We start from the raw sequence: 23,349 nt of genomic DNA, 5'->3' as shown, positions 1-23,349 counted from the left end.
CTAACCTACCCCATGGGGTTGTTGTGAAGCTAGAATCGATGCTGCTCTGAGCTGCCAGGAAGAAAGCTGAGGAGCAATTGAGATAAGCGGCTCTGTACAAGGAGAATTTTGGCAGAGGCAGCTTGCCCTGCAGGTAAAGTACTTTACTGGAAAAAGTGGGATGTGCTTTATTGGAAAGACGCTATCAGCGCCCTGGATGTGACTGTGCCCTTTGGTAATCCTGTTCCATTCCTTCCATAAGACCTGCTGGTCTCCTCCTCCCAAAACTGTAAGCAGAATTGTTCAGAGGAAGGCGAAAGTGAGTGGGGAAACCAGACTGTTCCACCAAACCTAGGGAAAAGCTACCTATTTTTTTTCCTTTGCCCTCCCCATCTTTTTTCCTCATGTCTCCTGTCTTTTTTACTGTAAGCCTTTGGGCCAGAGTTCTCTTGATTCATCCCTTGGCATGTGCTCCAGGAGCCTTTAGAGGGGTGGGATGCAAGCACTTCCAAGATATAAATTCTTGAAATAAATGCCAACGCGGGGTCCACGCTGGCTCCAGCGACTGTCACCAGCTCATGTTTAACTTCTTCCGCTCTGTCAGTTCCAGATCGACCTCTGATGGGATTCAGAGTTCGGTGATACGAAAGGGCTCGGTCCCCAGCGTTGCTCATGTCAGGGCCCGGTTGCCTCTTCCTCGTCTCGCTTTCAGCCGTGGCGGAGGGCCACATGATCACACGGCAGGGCTCGGGCGGAGGCAGTGCCACCCCCGGATCGATCCAGATTTCCCCATGGCAAAGGGAGAGTCCCTGCTCTGTGGTTTGCACTCGGCTACCAAAGTGTGAGGCCCATCAGACTCAGAAGATCTCCATCCTTGGTTGCCGAGCTCCAGTCGCGAAGGCTGCAAAGCAGCTTTGGGACTTGCCACATCCCCAGCTGGAACACGGGTCCTTCCACTCCAGTGGTGTCCGCGCGGACTGGCATCCGTGCTTCCCCACAGCACAAGCAGGATCCTGCCCCGGAACGCTGGGCATGGAACCCAGGAACATCTGCATGCCATGCAGGACCACTTGCCGTGATCCCTCCCGCCTGCACTTGCTTGAGAGTAGGACCCACTGAACACAGTGGAGCTTCCGAGGGGGAATGCGCTGAACAAGCCCAGCGAGGAATATTCCTCTCAGCATGTCCTGATAGAAGAATCCAGCTGGACAGCCAAGGCGCTGATCTGAAATAATGTTGCTAGATACCTGACGCAGAATTTCCCGAGATTGCACTTTGTTGAAGCAGGTTTCCCTATGGAGGGAATTCGTAATGGTGGTTATTGATGGGTTGCAGTGCATGCTGAACTACGGAATGCGCTCTTTAGGCTAATGCTGCATGTACTGAAGCATGCAGTGTTCTGCACTTCCCCAAGATGGTTTAGGGCCAGGCCCACACGCGTCCAACCCTGAAACATGCTGATCGTTGGTCAGCACCAGTTCTCTTGATTCCCCGTGACAGAAAAGCATCCCAGCATTTCGAAGCAGCTTCCGCAAATACCTGTTCAGCCAAAACCCCAATTCAAAGTCAACAGAATTGGCCAAAAAATGTCTGTAATGGACCTTAACGAGTGTGGAAGAAGGATGGGTGAGAGAGTTCTGTTTGGATCGTTTTATGGTAAGGACTTGAGCAACTTTCCCAAATATCTCCGCAAAAGGAGAGAAAGAACTTCTGTTTTTTGTAAACATAGGAGAAGGTGAACCTAACAAGTTCATTTCCAGCGAGGTGGTGTATGTATACGGTCTCCCAGACGTCCTGGATCCAGACCATAAAGGCTTCAAAGGTAACTTCTGTGGAAAGCTCACCTCTTTCTGCTAGTTGTCATTTTGTCACCGTTTGTGCTTCCGTTTACATCTCTGTGTTCCACTCTGGGACTTCCAACTGTAGATGGAAAAGTACGCCCAGTCCGATTATGTAACCGCCAGCTTGAAATACGAAATCTTCATTCTGCAGCTCCTGTGACCGTGATTAATTGTTTTTGTGGGTTTGTGAATAACTGGATGCTTATGAATATGACCCTCAATTTGACTTCATTAGCATTTACCCATAACATGATGTTCAATGCTTCCAAGGCAAATCCGGAACAGGAGGAAATGCACAGCTTGAAATGTCTTTCTGCAACTCGGATTAAGCATCTCAAAGCACAAACCTTTCTCTAAGAAAAGGAATGCGCTCCATTAATTGGGAACGCTTGCTCAGTCAATTAAACAGGCTCATTCCATTGCAAGCAATTAACGTTGTTGGACTGACATTTGTCGTCGGTGTAGGGGAGGGATTAGTGTGTCGGACCAGAAATGGGGGAGACCTGAAATGAAATTTTCAATCAGCCGTGAAGTTCTCAAGTTGCCTGGGTGATGTTGGGCCAGTCACGGAATCTCAGCCTCGCCTACCTCACAGGGTTGTTGGTGTGAGGACAAAGGGGAGAGGGGGAGAAACTTTGAATCAGGATTCCTTGCAAGAGGAAAAAGAGGCAGGATGTGAATATAATTTACTAATAGTAATAAAAATAATAATAATTGTGCAGTTCACAACTGACACATAGGGAAAAGACGCCACAATGCTTGGTTCAATTGCTGGCCGTTCTATCCAGTAGAATTGGTGACAATTGTGTTTGGTGGCTAGGCAATTCTAATGCCAGAGCTTGCTAAATATATTAAAGAGCTTTAATTAATTAATTAATGGGATTTATTTACCACCTCACTAGCTCAAGGGGCTCTCTGGGTGGCTGAAAACATTAAAACCCCAAATACAAAGTCTTTTTACCCAGTTAAAAAAAACAACCCTAAAACAACCTTAAGAACCTGCAAATAGCTGTAACTCCGTATAAACCCACAATGTAGTAGCAGCAGCAATTCAGTATTAAAATATAAGCATATAAAATTCCCCATTTGTCAATGACTTCTTTTGGTTTTTCCCCCCAAGGATTTATAACTAAGCCCAGACTTGTTTTTAAACTAGAATCCTAAAGCACCGAAGGAAGGAATGGCTCCATGCATAAACTACCAAGAAATCCAGTCAACAGGATTAAGTTAAATAAAAAACAGGATCTATGGGACATACAGGAGGTTTGGGTACGGTAATATAAAACACAGTTCAAACTGTTAACCAAGAGCCACTTTGAAGCTACTGTTGTGAGAATCAAATGGGAGAACCTTCTATGCTGTTCTAAACCTTTGAAGATAAAGTGTGGTGCCAGTTTGGTGAATCAAGGCAAAAGAATACGTGTCAAACTATCTGCAAGAGGAACGATGCCAAGCAAATCCTGACAGAAAAGTTCGAATTTATATAATCAGTGAGTTGCACGTTTTCTGTTCGCTATGTAAGACAATTGTGGAGATATTCTTGATATCCACCTGCATTTATACACAGGCATCCCATGAGAGAAACACAAGAAAGAAGGCTTCCCAAGAATGTGTTTTGGAGTTGTCGATCTACAAAATTCACAGGCAACAGCCATGTGGGTGAGTGGAAACTTCTGGAGCCCCAGAATGTTTATGATAGTGTCAGCTCTAGGATTGTGACGATGCCGCAAGTAAAAGTATCCTGGTTCTCCCCTTTAACCAGGCAAAGGAGCAAAGCGAGAGAAACATCTTGAAAAGCTTTTGACTCAAGCGAGCCAGCCAAGCTACAAAGGAAGCGACATGGCTATATTTGAACATTGTGTCTTCTCCTGAATGCGTAGTTTCTGTATTCCTGTTCCTAACTCATTTAAGTGTGGTGGGGGACAAACTGAAAAATGTCTTCTGTCCAAATTAAGTATTTGGGCCAGAAGTGATTCTATGCAACCATAACAACAACATCCCCCTGGAAGTATGCTTTAGAGTAGTTCCAAGGTGATAGTCTGGCACACACTCCCTGCTCCTTCTTAATTACTGCACAATTGTCTATTGTAGCATTGGAATGGCATCCCATCCTGTGAACCATCCAGGCTCAGGGGAGATGCTGGGAGAAACCGCCCCGAGGTTTCGGCAAGGGGCGGCATAGAAATGTTATAATAATAATAATAATAATAACAACAACAACAACAACAACAACAACAACAACAACAACATTCAGGCAGGAAGAAATTAGGACCTTGGGTAGCTCCGGGGGGATCATCTGGCTGGAATTCTGTCCTAGGACAACCATAGGAGGATGTTATCTCAGCAAGAAGCAAATGCCAATTGCATTCTTATGTAGGATAAGAAGACAAGAGAGTCAGTCATTTGAAAAGGAATTCCTTTCCTCGTAACTCCACAGTGGACAGAACAGTTTAACACTAAATCGCCCTTGCCAACAATGGAAGGAGAAATCTCTGCTCACGGAGAAACTAAATCCAGACTGGACATTTCCCTGCAGTCCAGCCCTTTCAGTGAGGCTGTGGCTGCACCCTCAAAGGGAGTTCTCACTGTTGGCAAACTTGATGGTAAGAGTAGCAGAGCCCCTCCAGCTGAGCTGCTTGTCTCTCCCAGTGCCTCCGTGTGGGGCCAAGGACCGGGCCCCATTTCCTCTCCCCCTCCCCTCCCCTCCCCAAAGCCCTTCTGTCTCTTCATGAACAGACTGACCCTAACACTCAGTGCAAGAAGCTTCACTAGCACCCTTGAAGGAGCTTCAAAGGGCTCCCCTCCTCTTCCAAACCTGGTGCCGGGGGGGGGGGGCAGAAGATTCCTGGCATCAGGACCCCTAACTCTCTGGGCAACCCCCACGGCCCCATTGGACCCACCAGTCTGCAGGTCCACGACCCTGTTTTAAAGTTGCTTATAGCCCGAACTGCACCCACCAACTGCATCAGCCGAAAAGCACGCTAGAATAAAATTGCTCCAACCGTTGCCGGTTTGGGAGGGGGCAAAGTTATGGGGAGATCTACTGTTATTCCTCAAGTTCCTCCAGGCAAACATTAACCTTTCTGGTGCTAGGAAACACCCAGAAGACAAATTTGATAACAAAGACTAACACCCTCTCTAATGAAAGGAGAAATACCAGAAAGCAAAATACATTATCTAGGGTTGCCACACCTGACACTTTCCTGGGCTAAGCCTCCGCGATCTTGTCCAGCTGTCATTTGATGGAAAAACAATCTGTTTTGTATACTTGACATTCTCCTCTCCCGAGTGGTAGAAAGTGGTTTAAGGGGGCATATATAATCCACCCCAAATTTTTATCAGGCTTAAACCTAAAGGATAACGTCTGGCGTGAATGAATCGATTGTCAAAGTCGCTTTTGTGGTACACACACAAGCTTCATACTTTGCTTGCCTTAAAAGCAGGGAGATTATTAAGGAGTGATCTGCCTTCAGGCGAGATCCAGGTATCTGACAGAGACTAATCCTGCACAGGACAAACACGGTTTTTCCTGCCACGACTGGAGGAACCAGTGTCAAAAAGGTTAGAAAGCCGTCACGGTCTGTAAACTCTCTCTGTGATGCGCCATGCCATCTCAGGCAGGCTCACCTGGGAGGAAGGTGTCTTCCGCACACTTCCTCCCAGGTAGGTCTGCATGGAGACAGCCAAGCATTTTCACATAATGCTAAACCACGGTTCACATTAACTGTGGTTTTCTGCTTCGGATACCAATTGCCTTGCAGATGATCAAACAAATCAGAGCTTGGTCTTTCGGGTTTGTTTCCCTTCTGGCCTATTTTGCCAGCTTTCAGAGTAGATTTGCTCGCAGGCAGCTCTTCCTGGAACAAGCCAGGAACACACCACTGTTCTTGGTCCGGACATCACCACAAACCATGGTTTCAACATACTAGATTCCATAAGCCAACAAACACCCATCTCAGCCTGAACCCTCAAGCCACAATGCATGGAACTATTTCAACAGCCAGGGCAGAAATTCTTCATCATCGTCTTCCCCTTCCTATTTTTACCCCATCTTTCTTTCTCTTGCAAGAAATCCAAGGTGGCTTACACAGATCTCCTCTCCTATTTATCCACACAACAACAACCCTGTGAGGTATATTAGGGTTGGCCCAAAGTCATCCAGTGAACTCCATGGCTGCAGGGAACTAAAACCCGGAGCTCCTGAGTCCCAGTCTGCACTCCAACCACTGCACCACATTGCCACTCACTAACTCTCCTCTTCTTGCCCCTGAAATGGCAGCAACCCTATATTAAGACTGCAACTCGAAGCTGCTTACCTATAAGCAGTAAGCCCCACTGACGTAGAGAGACTTACTTCCAAGTAGACCATGCAGGGAATAACTAACGTCACTGCCCTCTGAGGCCATTCCAAGCCCGCTGCCTCTGCCAGATGGGGAGGCCCATTTTATTGGCAAGGCGGGGGAGGCCTGAGCTCCAGCCACACCGAGCCATGAAATTCTATAGGTCCCCTTTGACCCGTCACATGCTTTTGCCCTAACCTACCTTGCAAGGTTGTTGTGAAGATAACCTGGAAGGAGCCTTGCCTACTGCCTTGAGCTCCTCCTTGGAAAGGCAGGGTATTCATGTCACTGAGATGAATAAATGCAAATAAAAAGATCCAGCCAAAGGCCTAGACATGCAGCATCGGAGCATTCAGAGGCGGGGGAAGTGGAGAAGACCACTGCACGATTGAAATCTTTCAGTCCAAAGGCCAAATGCCCTTCGAGGGCAGTTCTCGGAGTTCTGTTCCAGTGGTACAAGGGGCTGAAGGCAACCAAGCGGACCACGTTTATTTTTAAAATGCCTTCATTTTACAGAAAAGCTCTCTCTGCTAGTCATTACAGCTGGGGTGGGGTGGCTTTTGAACCTTTTAGAATGAGAAAAACCCCACACCAAAGCCAGTGCTTGGGGAAAAGGGTGCGGGGTCTTCTGTGGGCCAGATCTGCTTCTGAGGTTCTGCATCCCTACTTTGAACTGACGTCAGGGTCTGTTTCGAGCGGTGGCCAAGGAGGCAGAGCTCATCCACCAAGCCATCGCTCTTGGAGAAACAACTTCCCCATCTAATCCAGCAGCAGGAGGGGGACCCCCCCCCCCCGGGCACCGTGTGTGTGTGCAGCCAGAGAGGCACGTAGGCTGAGCCGGGCCGACATAAAACAGAGCTGTTCTCCGGACAGGAATGTCTTGTCATTACAGCCGCTCAGCATAACCTTGTCAGCTCAAGGCGCCTTCCCTACAGCTCCCGGCCTTTGTGCAAGACCATCTCAGCTCGCGACGGAAAATATTTGTGCCGTGCGTTGTGGGCAACGAGCCAAGGCTGTGAGAAGTGTCCCTCGGCAGGCAAAACCCACCCAGATGATCTGTATCTTCAGGCCGGGGTTACGGTTCGAAGTCTGTTACTTGTCCTAATGATGGCCATGGGGCACGGTAGTCCAGGATCCGGGCACAACACCCCCCATAAATGTTTTTAATATGTATTGATGATTGGTTAAAATTTTGATTAGGATGCTGTGTTTTATTTTGTCTTGTCAAACTGCTCTGAATCTATGGTAAGGGACAGTCTTAAAAAGTTTTAAATAAATTAATTAATTAAAGTGTCGGCCCAGGTGAACCTCTCTGGGGAGTGTGTTCCATAACCAGGGCGCCACCACAGAGAAGGCCCTTCTCCGGGTAGCCACCCTCCTAATCTTCTTCAAGGAGGGCTCCCGGAGAAGGGCCTCCGCCCCAGATCTTAGGGGGCAGGCAGGCAGGCACATAGGACTGCCTATGCGTTCTGGATGCCTGCTCCCCTCAGCCCCATCCGGCATGGCCCATGCTCAAGAATGCCGGGAGTCCTAGTCCGAAAACTCTGGAGAGTGCCAGAAAGAGGGCTCGCAACACCCACTTCCAGCGAGACAAAGGACGATCGGTATTTACATCAGCTCTGAAGAGGCTGGTTTGGATGCAAATCCACGAATGGCTGCTGTGCCTTGAGCAGTTCTGTTGGGTATATCTCGCCATTGCACGGATGTGTGGCCAGTGACCCATGCGCTCCCGGCTGCTGCTTACGGGCATCTCCAAGACCCTGGCGCTCCTCCTTCCAATGGCTCGTCGTCATTAAACCAGGCTTGGACTGGATAGAGAAGATGCCTTCAGAACTGGGGGCAGTCCTTTGGTGGCCTTTAAACAGAGGGCTGCCCACCGCAAACGAGGACACACGGCCACACAGAGCAGAGGGGTGTCCCTGCAGTGCCTGAGCTGCTGCTCCTACCAAGCGCGGCTCAGCAAGAGCAAGAGCAAGGCGCCATTTTCCCTTCTCAGCGGCCAGGGTTGAAATTATGTGGGAGGAAAGGAAGCAGCTCCACCTGAGACCTACAAGCCCCTCTTCTGGTGTCTCACCCCCCCCCCCCCCGTTACACCCCTTCCGGCCACATCTTGGAGCCACGCTCCTCTTGTACGCATTTGCCGTGATCCCGCTCTGCTTTCTGGACTTTTATGGATTATGTACTTACCGATTTTTATTGTCCCTGCTTTGTGTGCTTTTTACCTTCCGCATCACCTTGGCAGGTCCTTGCATGAAAGCCTGGCTAAAAAGGATGTTAAATAAAAGGAGTTAAACAGTAACTCAGGGGACCTCCAGCCCCCTTCAGCGCCTCTGCAATTTGAGCACTGCAAGTGCCGATGAATCCAGCACGCCCCCTGACCCCTGAAGTCAGGAACCAAAATGCCTCACACCCAGTTCCCTTCTGTATTTACTCTATTTCTATCCCACCCTTCTCCACTGTGGAATGCAAGGGAGCTCCTTGTGGTGTCCCAGGGGTCTCCCCTCCAAGCTCTGGCCAGACCCAACCCTGCTTAGCTTCAACATGGTGGACACCCGATGGGCCTTCAGACCATACTCCGAGGATCCACACTCGCCAGGGGCGAGCCCCCATAGCCTTTTAAGACAAGACAACCCCACAACCCCACCACAAAGTCCTCAACTGGCTTGTCACATTAATAGACTGATCTGTGTGCCTTGTTGCATCCTCTCTATCCTTTCACGCACCTCGAGAATGGGGCTCCATCTTCACGTCATGTTTGCGGTATGTGGGGAGGCTGGTCCTTCTCATGCCATCACAGGGGCTGGGGCTTCCCGGCTTGCAATGGACATGAAAGGCAGGAATTTGGTTTTTCCACATTCTTCGGAGAACTGGAAACACTGAGGACAGAAGGCCGCCCTCTGCATTTAAACCCCTGATGAAACTTTCCAAGTCAAGCATGGCCAAAAAAAAATTTTTTCCAGATGCAGCGCCAGCCAGAGAGATGAACCTGCAGGGGATGACCTTCATGCAAAGCAAAGGGAGATGCAGAGCAGGAAGTGTCGAGCACGGCGATTCACCACTCGGCCCGTCTGGCTGCTCGGAAACCAGCCGGAACGCGTCCCGCAGCCGCTCCCGCCAGCTCTGGCGTTTCGCGGCTGAAGTGAGGAGGGTCGCACCGGCCAGAGAAGAGGATGCAGCTTGGCCAGCCGAGCCGAGTTCCACCCAACGGCTCGCTGCGCCCAAACCAGTGGGGTCTCCAACAGTGAACTGCACTGCAGGGTGTTCTCGATCAAGGCCAGGCGCACTGTGGTGGTCCTGCCCTTCCCGTGATGGAGGGGATGCAGCTCAGTGCCAGAGCCCCCACTCGGCACACGGAGGGTCCCTTTCCAGGAACGACCCCTGCCTGAGTCTCAGGGGAGCCGCAGCGGGCAGTCCGCGTTGGCAGCACGAGGCAAGGTGGACCCAAGGTTGGACTCGGCGCCACCCCACCCAAATTTTTTCTATCCCTCCCCAACAACCAGCTAGTCTTCTTGACCCACAAGCACACTCGGTCCATCTAGGGTGGTTTTGGGTCACTCCCCACAGCCTTAGAAATCTTGTTGCCCCTGCAGTGTTTTGTTTGTTTGGACTGGTACAAAACCTTTAGGCATCCCTGGACAGCGTGACTCCAGTCTTGCTTTGGGGCTATGAAAGTAGACAGATTCAGCTAATCAGTTTGCTCTTGCTGGTATTTATTAAATATATTTTTCGCCCACAAGGAACCTAAGGCAGTTTACTAGGTTTGCCTCATCTCCATTTTATCCTCACAACAACAACCCTGTAAGGTAGGTCAAGACTGAGAGCCCAAGTGACTCACGGGGCTTCATGGCTGAGCTGGGACTAGAACCCCAATCTCCTCCGTCCCAGTCCAACACTCTAACCACTAGGCAGCACTGGTTCTTGCTGGTATAGAAGATACAATCATCTTTGCCAAAGTCTGTTTCAATACACAGGCAAGAAGTCCAGAAGACGTAACAAGGAGGAGGAAACCAGCAGCAGCAGCTGCCATATGAGGCTTCAGGAGTTCAGGAACCAAAGCATGTTACTTGTCTTCTTGGCCATGCGCACGGGAAAGCACGTCTAAGGCGGCAGCCATGGTCTGCCACGCACAGAGTTTTTCCATGTCCCCAGGGCCGAGTCAAAGGACTCCTCGGCCTGCTCAGATGACTTTTGCCCACGACGCAGAAAATTCCCACCTGCTCTCCAACTTCCCGGTAGTAAAACTGCGGCTAAGGGGCGCCAATATGGTAGCACTGCTGGATTTAGGCCAGTCGGGGCCTCTGAATGTAGACCTACCTCACAGGGTTGTTGTGAAGATGAAACAGGAAGGAGAAGGGATAGGCATGACCACCTGGGTTCCTTCCAAGAGGAAAAGGTATAAATGTAATGCATGGATGGCAGATTTATATTAAGTTTCATCACATTGCAGCTTGTGGTTTTTACAAGTGGGGAATTGCCCAGAGATCTGTTATTGGAAATGATAACAAAAAGATGTTGCAGGTGCAATGGAAGACATGGCTGGTTAGCAGGAACCTTGGAGACAGCGTGGTACAGTGGTGAGAGAGCTGGACAGGGAGTCCCAAGCAGGGCCCGTGGCAAAGGGGGGCATGGCTGGGCATCTGGCAAGGACCCTCCTCCCAAGCAGGGGCAACACCCCCCTGCCCCCCCCCCCGGCAATCCCAGTCTGGGCCAGGCAACCGTGCGGCTGGTGAGAGGAGTGGGGATGCCCTGCCTGAGAAGGGAGCAAGGAAGAGGAGCACAAGCAGCTGGCGGCCATGGGGCCGAGAAGGCAGACGCAGGGGACCCCACGAAAGATGATGCCGTGCCCACAACCCTCCAGACTCTGCAGCCACCACAGGTCCGAGCCTCCTCCATGAGCTCGAGAGTGATTTCATGTCTGCCATGTCCTTCCTCTAGACCTGAAAAGGACTGGATCCTTCCCCAGGGAAGACTTCCCCTCTCCCTACCTTCTTCCCGGGTGTGCAGAGAGTCTTAGCTCATGGAAGCTCCTGCAAAGTTTGTACGCCAAGTGACAAAGATGTGGAAGCCATTCTGCAGAAGCACAGCAGGGCCTGACGGTCCACTTGGTGTATTATTTACAGCCACAAAAAAATAAAAAATAGTTTCCTAGGCAGCTCGCTTGTATTTGTATTTCCCCTTGATCATATGGAAGCAGATGCCTGGTTGTGTTTTCTTTTGTGAATTTGAGGTCCGCGGGTGACGAATAAGCTTGAGACTGATTGATTGCCCCTTAATTCCAAATTTGCATCTCTCTATATAAATTTAGCCAGAGCCAAACCAAATGCAAACCCAGCCCCTCTTCCAGGTGCTACCTTTCCTTTTTTTTTTTTTTTTTTTTTTGGAGGTGCATCCGTGGCCACCCGGCCCCCATTCTCCTGACTCCGCTTCAGTTTCATCACAAATCGGAGGGAGATCAGCACGGATGCCCTAGGATGGCATCTGGCCCCGAACAGAGCTGACTCTGACTTTTGGGGACCTTTCCTCAGCAAGCTGACCTGTCACCTGTACAGGCACCACCTGTGCTGGCTGCCCATCTCCTCCCTCCACATGGCTGCCCCTTGCTTCCAGGACAGGTGGGCAAATAGCGCGCTACTTCTCCAAGGAGTCCTGCATCCACATCTTGAAGGACCTGTAACCTGAAACCTGCTTTGCTTTCCAATCAGAAACTGCTTAGACCACATTCTCCAGAAGTGTTTAAAGAGGGTGGGGCTTCAGCATTTACTCAGACTTTTTTGCACGTTTCGGTGGCATTGGCAAGCCAGAAATATTACGCAGCGGACCGGTGAATAGCTGGCCCCCAGATCATCTCCCCGAGCAGCGACGGCATCTCTGCGCATATCTAAAATGGCCTTGCTAAATGTATTTCTCTCCTATCCCACCTCGTTTTGCTTACTGTGCACACTGGTCTTTATAGCATCACTCTGCCTTCGAGCCCGCTGTAGAAAATCGTCTTTTAAACTGCCCCCTGGTCCAACACCGTTGCCAATCATTGGTAACCTGCATTTGCTGGATATTAAGAGGCAAGACAAATCGTTACTGAAGGTAAGAGAGAAAAAGCGTTTGCAAAAGTCGGGTTAAAGGTCTCCTTCGCAAATGCAGTGAGAATACTGCAGCAATTATTCCTATTATTAATAATAATTTCTGAATTATATTTCTGATCTATATACCCATCCAGAAGCATGATGCTCCATGTGTATAAGGTGGACAGTTCAAGACAGATTTTGTTTCGGGTTTGACAAAACCGTTACAAAATCGGCAAATAAAGAGTGGACAGCGGTTGTAAACTTTAAAATGTTCCACTGTTTCCATTCCATTTATGCAACCCGGTTTCTCCAGTGCTGTTTGGAGTGGGGGGAGCTTTTTTATTAATCTGACACTTCCTTCTCCCCAGATGGTTGGAAGGTCTGTTGAATTAGCAAATTACAGAGGCAAATGTAACACCTAGAACAGGTATTTCATTCCAAGAAGGCACAAGTGCTCCTTTGAAGGGTTTGAATGAAAAATACCCTGTGGTTGTAGCCAGATGCAGGATAAATTCTAATGTTTTGGTGTGGACTTTTGCCTGCGTAATAGAAATTTCTCTTCCCCTTGCAGCCCTGCAAAACTACTCTGCAGGGATCCCACAACCCCCCAGAGGAGATTCACAAATAGGGATAAATTGTAAATTTAGTTCAGTTTGTGTTTGATCGGCATTTGCTCACCTCACCACTTCCAGACTCAGATGCTTGCCATGCGATTTGCAATCAAAATAAATGCACCAGGCAGCATGAGTATCCATGACACACGTGTGAGCAACAAGGCACGCTTTGAAAAATGCACACCAATGCGTCCTTTTGAGAGAGAAGAATGTGTGTGCTTCCAAAGTGTGCTCGAGAGATGTGTGCATTCTGAAAAATTCACATGCAAAGATGCACAGGTTTCCAAGCTAAGAGAAAAGAACTCAACCCTTGTCATTTGACAAGATCACAAGTTGGAATGGACTTTGGGAAGGGATTCGAGGAGCATTTCTGTGAGCCCAAGTTTTGTTAATCGGTATTTGCAGGGTGAAGGAGAAATTTGAGCTCCTGAAGGTTATAGCCGGCTGCTTGGAGGCCATTCACTAGATAGAATTATCATCATCATCTTCATCATGATCATTATCATCTGTACCACCTGATAGCCAAAGCTCTCTGAGCAGCTTACAGCAGTATTTAACAATAAAATGCTATATGTAAACAACAATCTAGTATAATCACATGCAATGAATCATCACAAAACCCGACGTGAGGTGACCTTCGTCCCACTGAAATCAGTAGGACATATTAATCAAGACTCAAATCCCACTCCTTTTCTGCGGAACGAAGGCTTCTCTTTTTGTCTGGATGCTACACTCGCTTTCTTCTCAAGAGTGAAGAAAAAGAACTCAGATTGTCTCCCCCTTTCCTCCCCCCTTCTGTTTTCTTTGCTGGTTTTGCTTCACTCTTACCATTTGATTGGGTTTTCGTTGCTTTTAGAATTGTACTGTGCTTCTGTTTTATTTTTATACACTGTTTCAGAGGGCTCCATCATCCCTGAAAGCTGGCTAAGAATAAAATCACTAAAAATATGCAGGCCTTTTCCGAGAGTAAGGGGATAGGTCTGTGCCCCAAGGGGCTTGCAATCTATAAATTAACCCAAAGAGGCAACAGTGCAATGCGGCTGCAGGGGTCAGCTGGGAAGGGTATGCGGGGTGTCTTGTTGGGGGGGAGCATTCAGATACGCCTTTTTAAGGGACCCAGGCTATTACCAGCTGGCAAAGTGCATTTTCCTAACCCTCAAGGCATGATAGGCTGCACCTGATCCTTCAGCCAAGGGTTGCCATGGATCAGGTCCAAGCTCTCTTGTCTGATCCAGACCCCCAGCAAACTAGGGATGGTTTGTTGCCACTTAGAGATCCCTTGTTACAAAGATTTAGGACTCCAGGCAGCTTCAAGGGCTCCAGAGTCCCAGCCGTGGCGTTAGAAACTTGCCCCAGGGGGGCAGGTGGGACTCTGAGCTCCTGCTGTCCTTCTGCTGGTTCCCCTTCTGTGCTGCTCGCAAGAGTGACCCAACCGCGGCCTTTTGTGGGCGTTCCAGGGGACACGGAGCGAAGAAGGCAGGTGGTGCTGCCAGTGCCTCAGCCGCCGCCTCTTACACTCTGGGGAAAAACTTTGGATGCCCCACATGTGAATTTTGGCCATTTAAATATTGTGCAGCAATATGGGGAGGATGCCTTGGGCCCTGTGCTGGATTGCACTGCCCCTGTGGATTGCCAGAGCTGAAAGAAAAAAGCGGCAGTTACCACCCAGAGAACACGATTAATGGGAAACACAAAAATGTTCTAAATCAGGGGAGAGGAAGTGGATCCCCACCCAGCCTGAAGGACATGATGGTGCTCAGCCAAAGCACCGGGTGGATTAAACCTCAGAAATCGGCTTCCTCACTATAGAAGACGGGTCAAAGAAGGGTGTTCTGGGGTGAGGTGCCATGACTAAAAAGGCCCCGTCTCTTGTCACCATCAACCTCTCTTTCAAATCCGGGGACACTCTCCGCAGGACCGCAGGAGAAGTCCTCAATTGCAAGGCTGACTCATACGGGCACCTTATTCCAGGGCTGGTCCAAGACATTTTGCCGCCTGAGTTGACGGGCAAGATGGCAGCCCTCTCCGCACGCAAAGGCTGGTTGGCCTGGAAGCTGAATCCTAACTTCAGGGACAGCAGCATCCAGCACACCGGGGGAGGCAAGTCGTGCTGGACTGGGGGCCCCCGGCGTGGCGTGTGTCCTACTCAGCTCAGTCCTCTAATAGAAAGAAACAGCTAGAGAGTTTATGGGCAACACAGGCGACCTCAGCACCTGCTACAAAGGCAGTTGCCGCTTTCTGTATCATAATCAGCAGCAGCAGCAATAATAATCCTGTACCAATCAATAGCCAAAACTCTCTAGCCATTTTACAAACAGTTTCTCCAAGTACAATAATAAAAATGGACATGATGAAAAATACAGTCAGTGCAAAATTCCAATGCACACGTTTTGAAATGCCGTGAGCATTGAACATTTGATCGGTGTGTACCTTCCCAGCATCTCTGCTTTCCTACCCCTTCGCTGGTAACGCTGCCTCTTCCGACTGTTGTTTCGAATGCCTGGTGCGGCAACGAAAATTACAGAGGGGAAGCAAAAAATAGCCGTCCTGTGCCCATTTTTAAAAACTCCTTTTCAGAGGTTGTTTTTCCTCAGCAGACATGTCTATGCTTTGCTGCTTTCATTTAATGAACTCTTTATTGATGCAATGTAGCCTAGTGGTTAGAGTGTTGAACTGGGAAATAGGATTCCAGTCTCCTCTCACCCTGATATTTGGGCCACACACAGGCCTTCAGCCTAACCAACCTCACAAGGCTGTTGTGAAGATAAGATGAAGAGGATGAGGAGGATTATGTGAATGGCTTGGGTTAATTGGAGCTATTAAATGTGATAAATAAATATCTAGGCACCATGCTGGGCATGATTTCTCAGTTTAAATTTGCATGTTCCAGTGATTTCATCGCTGTGAGTCTGTATTGGTGAAATTATCTCCTCATCTCTTGGAAAGTTGCAGTGGCCCTTTGTCTGAACGCAAAAAATAAATAAAAGCTGACGGAATCTGAACATGCTAAGAGTGCTAAAGTACCTGCCTACCTTTCAGCTTGCCAGGAAATACGGGCCGATATTCACCCTCCATTTTGGATTCCAGAAAGTCGTAGTTCTGACTGGCTACGACGTGGTGCGGGATGCCCTCGTGAATTTCACAGATGAATTTGTGGACAGGCCGCAGATACCAATATTTGAACAGATTCAGCACGGAAACGGTAAATCAACAAACTTGCCCTAATTTCTGACTCTTCCAAGTCACACTTTTATGACTCCCTTTTCAGCTCTTCAGTACCACCAAATTGACCCAAGCAGCATAGGCACAGACACACACACACACACACACACACACACACACACACACACAGAGAGAGAGAGCGAGCGAGCGTGAGAGCGAGCGCACAGACACCAAATAGCCCAATCCTGCCTAATCTTGGAAGCTAAGCAGGTTTAGACCTGGTTGAAATCTGAATGGGTGACTTAATCTTGTGAACCTCCCAAAGAGCCTCAATGGTCTAGAAATGTTATATTATGATTATGATTAATAATAATAAATCCAAACAATAGGAATGCCCAGTTCTAAAGCACTGAGTTGCAATCTATCCCATTTTCTCTCTCCTAGTAGACTTGAATTCCTTTATGAACCACCCTGCTATTTGCAAAGATGAAGGGCAGTCTGAAATTGTTTTAATATTAATTCATCTATTAAATCCCACCCTCTTTTCCTCCAGGAATCCTCCTCTTTTCCCTCTCAACACAACCCTGCAAGGTGGGCTAGGCAGCAGGATGCGGTGAGTCCCCCAATCCACCCACCCCAAGTGTGGGAACCCAAGTCTTATGCGATAATCTCCTCCCCGCAGGGGTTTTCTTTTCTACTGGGGAGCTGTGGAGGACAATCCGGAGGTTCACCGTCTCCAGCATGCGCAACCTTGGAATGGGGAAAAAGGCCTTGGAGGAGCAGGTCACCGAAGAACTCCGATTTCTTGTAGAGAACATTAAATCTTTCAAAGGTGAGCTGGGTCCTCAGAGCAACTATGTCTGTTTCTTTTGGACTGTTTCCTCGGGTCATGTGCTAAGTGCCTGGGCTTTTTCCTTGCCAAAGACTGGAAAAAATGCTTTCGCTCATCCCCCTGTACAGCTCCTGCGTTGTTTTGCGATTGCCGGTCCCCATGACGCACGCGTATTTCCCATACACCTCTCCAACCGTCCCTGTTTAGCAGAGACTGGTTCTTTTTCTTTGCCCTCGACCTGGAGATGCTCTCATCCCTGTTTCGGCATTTGGTGAACGTCTTGCCGATCTTCGTTTGCTAGTGTTTCCATTTCCGGACTCAAGGAGACTGAATCTCTAAGTGAGTGCGGTTTAGGTGGGTGGATGTTAGTGATCTTGGGGTAGGTAAGTGACAGCTCAGAAGCACTGCAGCCCCAGCCAACACCTGCCCAGGTATTTGCCACGCGGCCGCTGTCGAGGGATGCTGTGGACTGCGGGTAGCTTATCGCTCAGTGCTCTTGGACATTTGAGACCGCCTTACGGCACGGGTTCTCGTACGGGTGTCTTCTTTGCTCCTTCCAGTTTCCCTTGCAACTGTGCATGATGGAGCTGAAGTCTTGCTTGATGTGTTTCCTTTCTATACTGCCCAATACCCGAGGCTCTCTCTCAGGTCACCTTAGTTAGCAATGCGTTTGATAGGAAAGCCAGGCTGAAGGAGGACTGGACTATAGCGATGCGGGTGCTCGACTAGGAGAACCGGGTTCTAGTCCCTGAAGCTCACTGGGTGACTTTTGGCCAGTCACAGACTCTCAACAGATCCTACCTCGCAGGGCTGTTGCCGTGAGGCTCAAGCGAGAGGAGGAAAACTTTGTAAGCCGCCATGGGTTCCATGCAAGAGGGAGAACGGCGGGATGTCAACGCAAGGGAATAATAAACAGAAACGCTCGTGCACCAGGGCTCACTCATCAACCCCAACCAATTTTGTTTCCACGGCCATTATTCCCCCGTTCACCTTGCTCTGCCTGTTGAGCTGACCATTGGCAAGGTAAATTTTTACCTGGGAACCCTCCATTGATTGACTATCCCAAAGTTTTGCGTTCCTTTTTGTTAACAACACGTTTTCCACAGCGATGGCCTGGATTACTGTCCCTTTTACTGACCCCCTGCTTCCTCTCCGAAGGAGACCCTTTCAGCCTCAGAACTTTTAACGCTGCCCCGAGCAACATTACCTTCGCTCTGCTTTTCGGGGAGAGGTTCGACTACCAAGATCCATTATTCCTCACCCTGCTAAAACTCATAGATGAAGTGATGTGTCTCCTCGGATCGCCTTCCTTGCACGTAAGCAAATGCAGTCTTTGTGTCTGGGATTAGGAAACAGGAGGTCCAGTCTAGAAAATGAGGGGACACCCAGGAGGAGCGAAAAAGGGGGGGTCGGAAAGGGAGAAAAAAGCCACCTACTTTTGGCATGTCACCCAACAAACTGCTCCCACGAGATGCAGCCCCTTGCGCCTATCAGGAAATGTGGCCTTGAATATTTCTGAGAGCAGATGGCTTCTGAAATGGTTCCTCGGTCATAGAATGGGTGCTTGGTAGGAAATCCGTGCAGAGCTGGCAGGAAGTAGGTTGCTGAACTTTGCAAGAGGTCAGGTTCAAGCGGGAGAATCGAGGATTATCCTGATCCTCACTGGGACCCTCCTTCTCATGCTCCAGGTAGCTCAGAGCAATCCTTGCTCCTTGAGAGATTTGGGGAGGACGTAGACAATAGAAGCAACCTCCTGCCAGGACAAATGCCCAAGTTCAGATACCCGCCATGAACCCGCTTGGGGATGGTCCTCACTAAGGAGCAGGAACATGGATAGCACATGGACAGCCAGTGCGTTCTGCAGGTCACACTTCACAAGGCAGGACCTTGGAGAGCACACTGCATAACCATCTGGCTGGAGGGAGCTGTTGTCACAGCAGAGAACCAAGGCCAGCTGAAGCCTTAAGAAGGCTGGCAGAGCCTGGTCTCCCAGAGGCTCTGCCCCTGCCAAATGCTGCCCACACTGCTTAAAGGGCCAGCGCCACTTTCTGCAGTCTCACACTCTTCTGTGGCTGAGGGACAAGAGAAGCTGCAGGGGAGCCATCCTCAGGGTTAGATCTTGGGAGAGTGACATCATTGAGCTGGACAATACTGAAGGGTGTATTGAGGGGTGGCCAATGACCTGTCCAAATCAGAGTCCTGGGGGTAACACAGACCCTCAAAACCAGAGGACACCACAGAGACACACACAGCTTATGCACCAAGTTCCATCTTAGCCCCCTGTTCCCCATGAATTGCTCCTGTGTACATTTTTCCATGCTTTTCAAGGCAACTGATGTTTCCTCTCCTCCCCCCCCAACTCTTTTTTCTTCTTCTGCATTTGTTCCTTACTAGCTGTTTAACTTCTACCCGTTCCTTGGATTTCTTTTCAACACTCACAAAATTTTACTTAAAAAAATCGAAGAGGTCCGTGTCATTATACGGGATTACATCAAGACAAGCAGACAAGATATTAATGCAAACAGCTTCAGAAGCTACACAGATGCATTGGTCTTCAAGCAACAAGAGGTATTTTGCTGATTCAGACCACAAGTCTTAATAGAGGAAATTTCATGGATGGGAACCAAGATTTACGTAGTCCAATATTCTGACTCCAAAAGCATCCGTCCGGATGATTCATTCATTATTATTGCTATCACATTATTATGAATATAATTAAGCACCCAATATTTTCTAAGCACTGTGCAGCTGCTAAACAATGGGGCAGCTGCTATTTGCAGGTTCCCAACTTCTAGACGCGATACAAATGAGTCTGGAAGGAAGAGGAACGTAACCTGCTTTGGAAGGGCCAGCATGCTTAGACCAAAGATCTTCCTCGTGCACTTAGAATTTTGTCTCATATACGGTGTGGAAGTCAAAATACTTTCTCTCTCTTTTTTGGCTTTAATTTCTATCATGTCCTGCACCTTCCACCTTAGGACATGAACAAAACGGACAGTCTTTTCCATGAAGACAACTTGATCGCATCCATCCTGGATCTCATTATGGCTGGGACGGAGACGACTGCGACAACATTGCAGTGGGCCGTTCTGCTACTGATGAAATACCCCAAGATTCAAAGTGAGCCGCTGCTTCATCCCGCAAGTCTAATTTTATTCATTGCAGCTTTGGTAGAGCAAGAGTGGGGAAAAGGTAAATTGCAAAATTTCTAAGATTTCGCTGCAGATCAGCGGATGCTAAATAATGAAAGTATCTGCAGCTCAGACTCTCAGATGAAAAAAGGGGCAGATGTCCACATACTAATTTATATGCAGTCTCTCTCTGTCTCTCTTTAATGGAATCTGTCTCGTTAGGATATCACCTTTTTCTCTGAGGATACATTTAGAAGAACAAACAAAAGACACAGATTCAGAAAAGTGACCTCTGAGAAACTGAAGTTGGGCTCTTATTCTCGGGCCGCAGGAGCGAGAGGCATTGAATGTCTTACATGGTGCCGAGCCTCAGGTCTGGGGTCATGTCTGGCCATCCTGAGGCCCCAGAGCAGCCAGCCAGGGGTCCCCGGATGGCCACACGCCTTCCCCTGGCCTCACCCCCTTTCTCGCAACGCCACGCAGTTCGTGGCTCCCCAGACGTGTGCCGTGTCAAAGCTGGGGGGAGGAGAGAGACTTCCAAAGGCAAGGAAGGTAACTGGAGGCCACCCTCCGCGGTTGTTTCAGAGAAGATTCAAGAGGAGATTGGGCAGGTGGTGAAGCCGGGCAGCTGGGCCAGCTACGAGGACCGCAAGAGCATGCCCTTCACCCACGCCGTCATCCACGAGGTGCAGCGCTTCATCACCCTACTGCCCCACGTCCCGCGCAGCACGTCCGTCGACACACACTTCAGGGGCTACTTTCTCCCCAAGGTACCCACCTCCCCGAGCGCAGGTGCCTTGCACCACCCCGCTGTTGCCAGCCGAGCCGAACTGAGCAGGTGCCGAGACTGCGGCGGGGGTTGGATTCCACTGCTGCTCCCAAATACCTGGAGCACCCCAGGCTGCCTCCGCCAGGGTGGGCTCCAGTCCCAGTGTGCCGGGGCCGTGTCCCTCCCATGCACGCTCTCTGTGTTCCAGGGCACCATGGTGATCCCCTCCCTCACATCCGTCCTGCTGGACCCCGGCCACTGGGAGACGCCGCACGAGTTCAACCCAAACCACTTCCTGGATGCCGACGGGAAGTTTGTCAAGAAAGAAGCCTTCGTGCCCTTCTCCTTAGGTACCTGAAGGGGTTCAGCTTGTCCTCCATCCATTGGAAGGTGACCATCGAGTCCAGAAGCTTCCTGAGATGGTCGCAGCATTTTCAGCAGCCCATGGTACCCTCGGTTGGGTTTGTGGCTATAAGCCCGCATCAAGCACTAGTCCCCGGAATGGACAGCACTGACGATGCTTCCCAGATCATCGTCTGTACTGTCAACCTTCCCACAACCTTGAAAGGTTGGCCAGTGCCTCGAACCCCATAATCCACACAGGGCTGAAGCTGTTGGTTGTCTAAGGCCACTTAGTGAGGGGTTTTTTTGTGGGGGAGGGGGAAGGCAAGGTCTGAACTGGGAGGGAAGCTTTAATTCACAGCAGTCCCGTTAACCATGGCACGCTGCTAGCTGCCCCATGGGCAAAATTTCGGTATGGGCTAATTTTAAGGATCCGCGCTTCCAGGAGACCCTTTTTTCAGGTTCGCCATTGCGGGATCCAGAGGAAACGCCACTCCTTGTTGCTTTTGCAGGGCGCCGGGGCTGCATTGGGGAGAGCCTGGCCAAAACAGAGCTTTTCCTGTTCTTCGTGGGCCTGCTGCAGAAATTCACTTTCCGTCCACCACCTGGGCTGACAGAAGACGACTTGGACTTGAACGTTCCCAAGACTACCTTCACGTTGAGACCACAGCCTCAGCTGATTTGTGCCATTCCTCGCGAGTAAAGCTGCCAAATATTTGTGTGCGACCTTGTGCCAAGCAGTTGCCTCACTCTAGGGGTGTGAGAAATCTCATCTCCAGCTCATCATGACCCCTGCTCTGGTTTCCTTGATGGAATCCAGTCCATCTTCCTCTTCCTCTTCCCTCAGTTTTCCATAGTATGGTGGTCTTTCTTCAGGGCTTGCCTTCTGATGAGGAGCAACCTCTGTATTGTCCTTTTTGCTTCAAGGGAAAGCTCTGGCTTGATCTGACTTGGGACCCCCTTGGCCTCCTTGCTGCCAGTCCAGGGCATTCGCAAAGCTCTCCTCCTCACCACACTTTGAATGCATCACTTCAAACTAGCCCACTTGCCTTGATACATGGACAAGGAACATGCTTGCCACTTGCACGGTTGCGATTTTAAGTGTGCACATAAAATTGTGTGGATAGCAGTGACCTTGACATCATATCCTTGGACGTCTAAAATAGATTTGACACACTTCCTCACCAAATGCTCTTTGGTAAACACCTGACATGGGCTCAGAGAACCCTTCCTCTTACACGGGTTAAGAAACTGGAAGAAGAGAACTGCCAGGCTGGGACGATCAGTGAGAAAAGCTCTTTTCTCTGCCCTTTGACATCCCATGCAGCTTCCTGTCTTGGCCCAAATCAAGTGAGGCCGGCTCCAAAGGACAATGTATAGTTCTGGAGGTTCTATCTTTTAAAAAAGGGATCGTGCGGAGCTGGAAAAGGTGCAGACCAAAGCAGCCCAGGTTATCACTGGGCTGGAGCAGCTCTGCTGTTTGGGAAGATGACCCTGTTTGAAGCAATTTGATTTGGGGGAGGAGGGGAGAAGTGAGGCCAGTGTTTAATCCAAATCTCTCTGGCGCTTCCAAACAAGGATTTTATGGTGCTCTCACCTTGCCTCAATTAAGGAAGTTTATGCTGTCTTCTATCTACGTCCTTCCTGAATTTTCTTACTGCTTCCCTCAACTTTTTCCAGAAAGCAGAAAATCCATTCTGGAGGAAACAGGTGCACAAGGTCATCGAATTGCTAGAGCTGGAAGCCCTCTGGACACCCTCCAGATGTTTTGACAGCGATTCGCTGTCCTCCTGTCCTCTGGCGCTGATGCAAACTGAACTCCAAAACATCTGGAAGGTACCAGTTTGGGAAACCAACTTCTTAATTCCTGCTGCCACCTGGTGGCCAGACCATTGATAGCAGCCTGCCTCCCGCGGGAGCGAGCAGCCATTCCCAATGCAAAGCCTCCGCTGTCCAGTCTCTGTCACTGCAAGCTCTTCCACCAGCTAGAAGTTCGCTTCTCTTCTTCTTTGGAACTGCATCGCTGCTTCCAGAGAAGGCTTTTGGGGTGCAGCTGTCAGGCTTCTTTTGTGCAATTTTGCAGGGAATCCAAACATGTCACCCACTGTTGTTTCCATTTAAAAAAGCACAGAAAATACAGTAAAGGTGGGACAGAACAAAACAGCCATGCGATCTCTTTGCATGTGTGGAAAAGAACCTGCACAACTGATCCAAGGGGGAGCATAGGCCCTGTGGAAGAAGGCAGGATGTCTGGGTGCCCCTTCTTCTCTGACTGCA

The 23,349-nt window shown here is 49.5% G+C and overlaps 1 protein-coding gene across 1 annotated transcript; it reads left to right on the top strand.

Annotated features, from left to right (window-relative positions):
- The first annotated feature begins 12,043 nt into the window (after nt 1-12,043).
- LOC123025024 (cytochrome P450 2W1-like) lies at nt 12,044-21,775 on the top strand. The gene is made up of 9 exons (XM_044433432.1): nt 12,044-12,241; nt 15,876-16,038; nt 16,681-16,830; nt 17,989-18,146; nt 19,225-19,398; nt 19,809-19,950; nt 20,547-20,731; nt 20,939-21,080; nt 21,585-21,775. Exons 1-9 carry the CDS (start codon nt 12,044-12,046, stop codon nt 21,773-21,775), a joined length of 1,503 nt encoding a protein of 500 aa, XP_044289367.1.
- The last annotated feature ends 1,574 nt before the right edge of the window (nt 21,776-23,349 follow it).

This window comes from Varanus komodoensis, unplaced genomic scaffold (genome assembly GCF_004798865.1).
Source record: "Varanus komodoensis strain SLA01 unplaced genomic scaffold, ASM479886v1 scaffold26, whole genome shotgun sequence".
Classification (NCBI taxonomy): domain Eukaryota; kingdom Metazoa; phylum Chordata; class Lepidosauria; order Squamata; family Varanidae; genus Varanus; species Varanus komodoensis.
This window is presented reverse-complemented; position numbering and strand designations above follow the sequence as displayed.

What these genes read in the sequence shown, in the direction of transcription:
- LOC123025024 (XM_044433432.1), top strand. Translation starts at nt 12,044, where the DNA reads ATGGCCTTGCTAAATGTATTTCTCTCCTATCCCACCTCGTTTTGCTTA. An exon ending in ACAGATTCAGCACGGAAACG is followed by an intron (nt 16,039 to 16,680) that starts GTAAATCAACAA and finishes TCCTCCCCGCAG; the next exon opens with GGGTTTTCTTTTCTACTGGG. An exon ending in GGGGCTACTTTCTCCCCAAG is followed by an intron (nt 20,732 to 20,938) that starts GTACCCACCTCC and finishes TCTGTGTTCCAG; the next exon opens with GGCACCATGGTGATCCCCTC.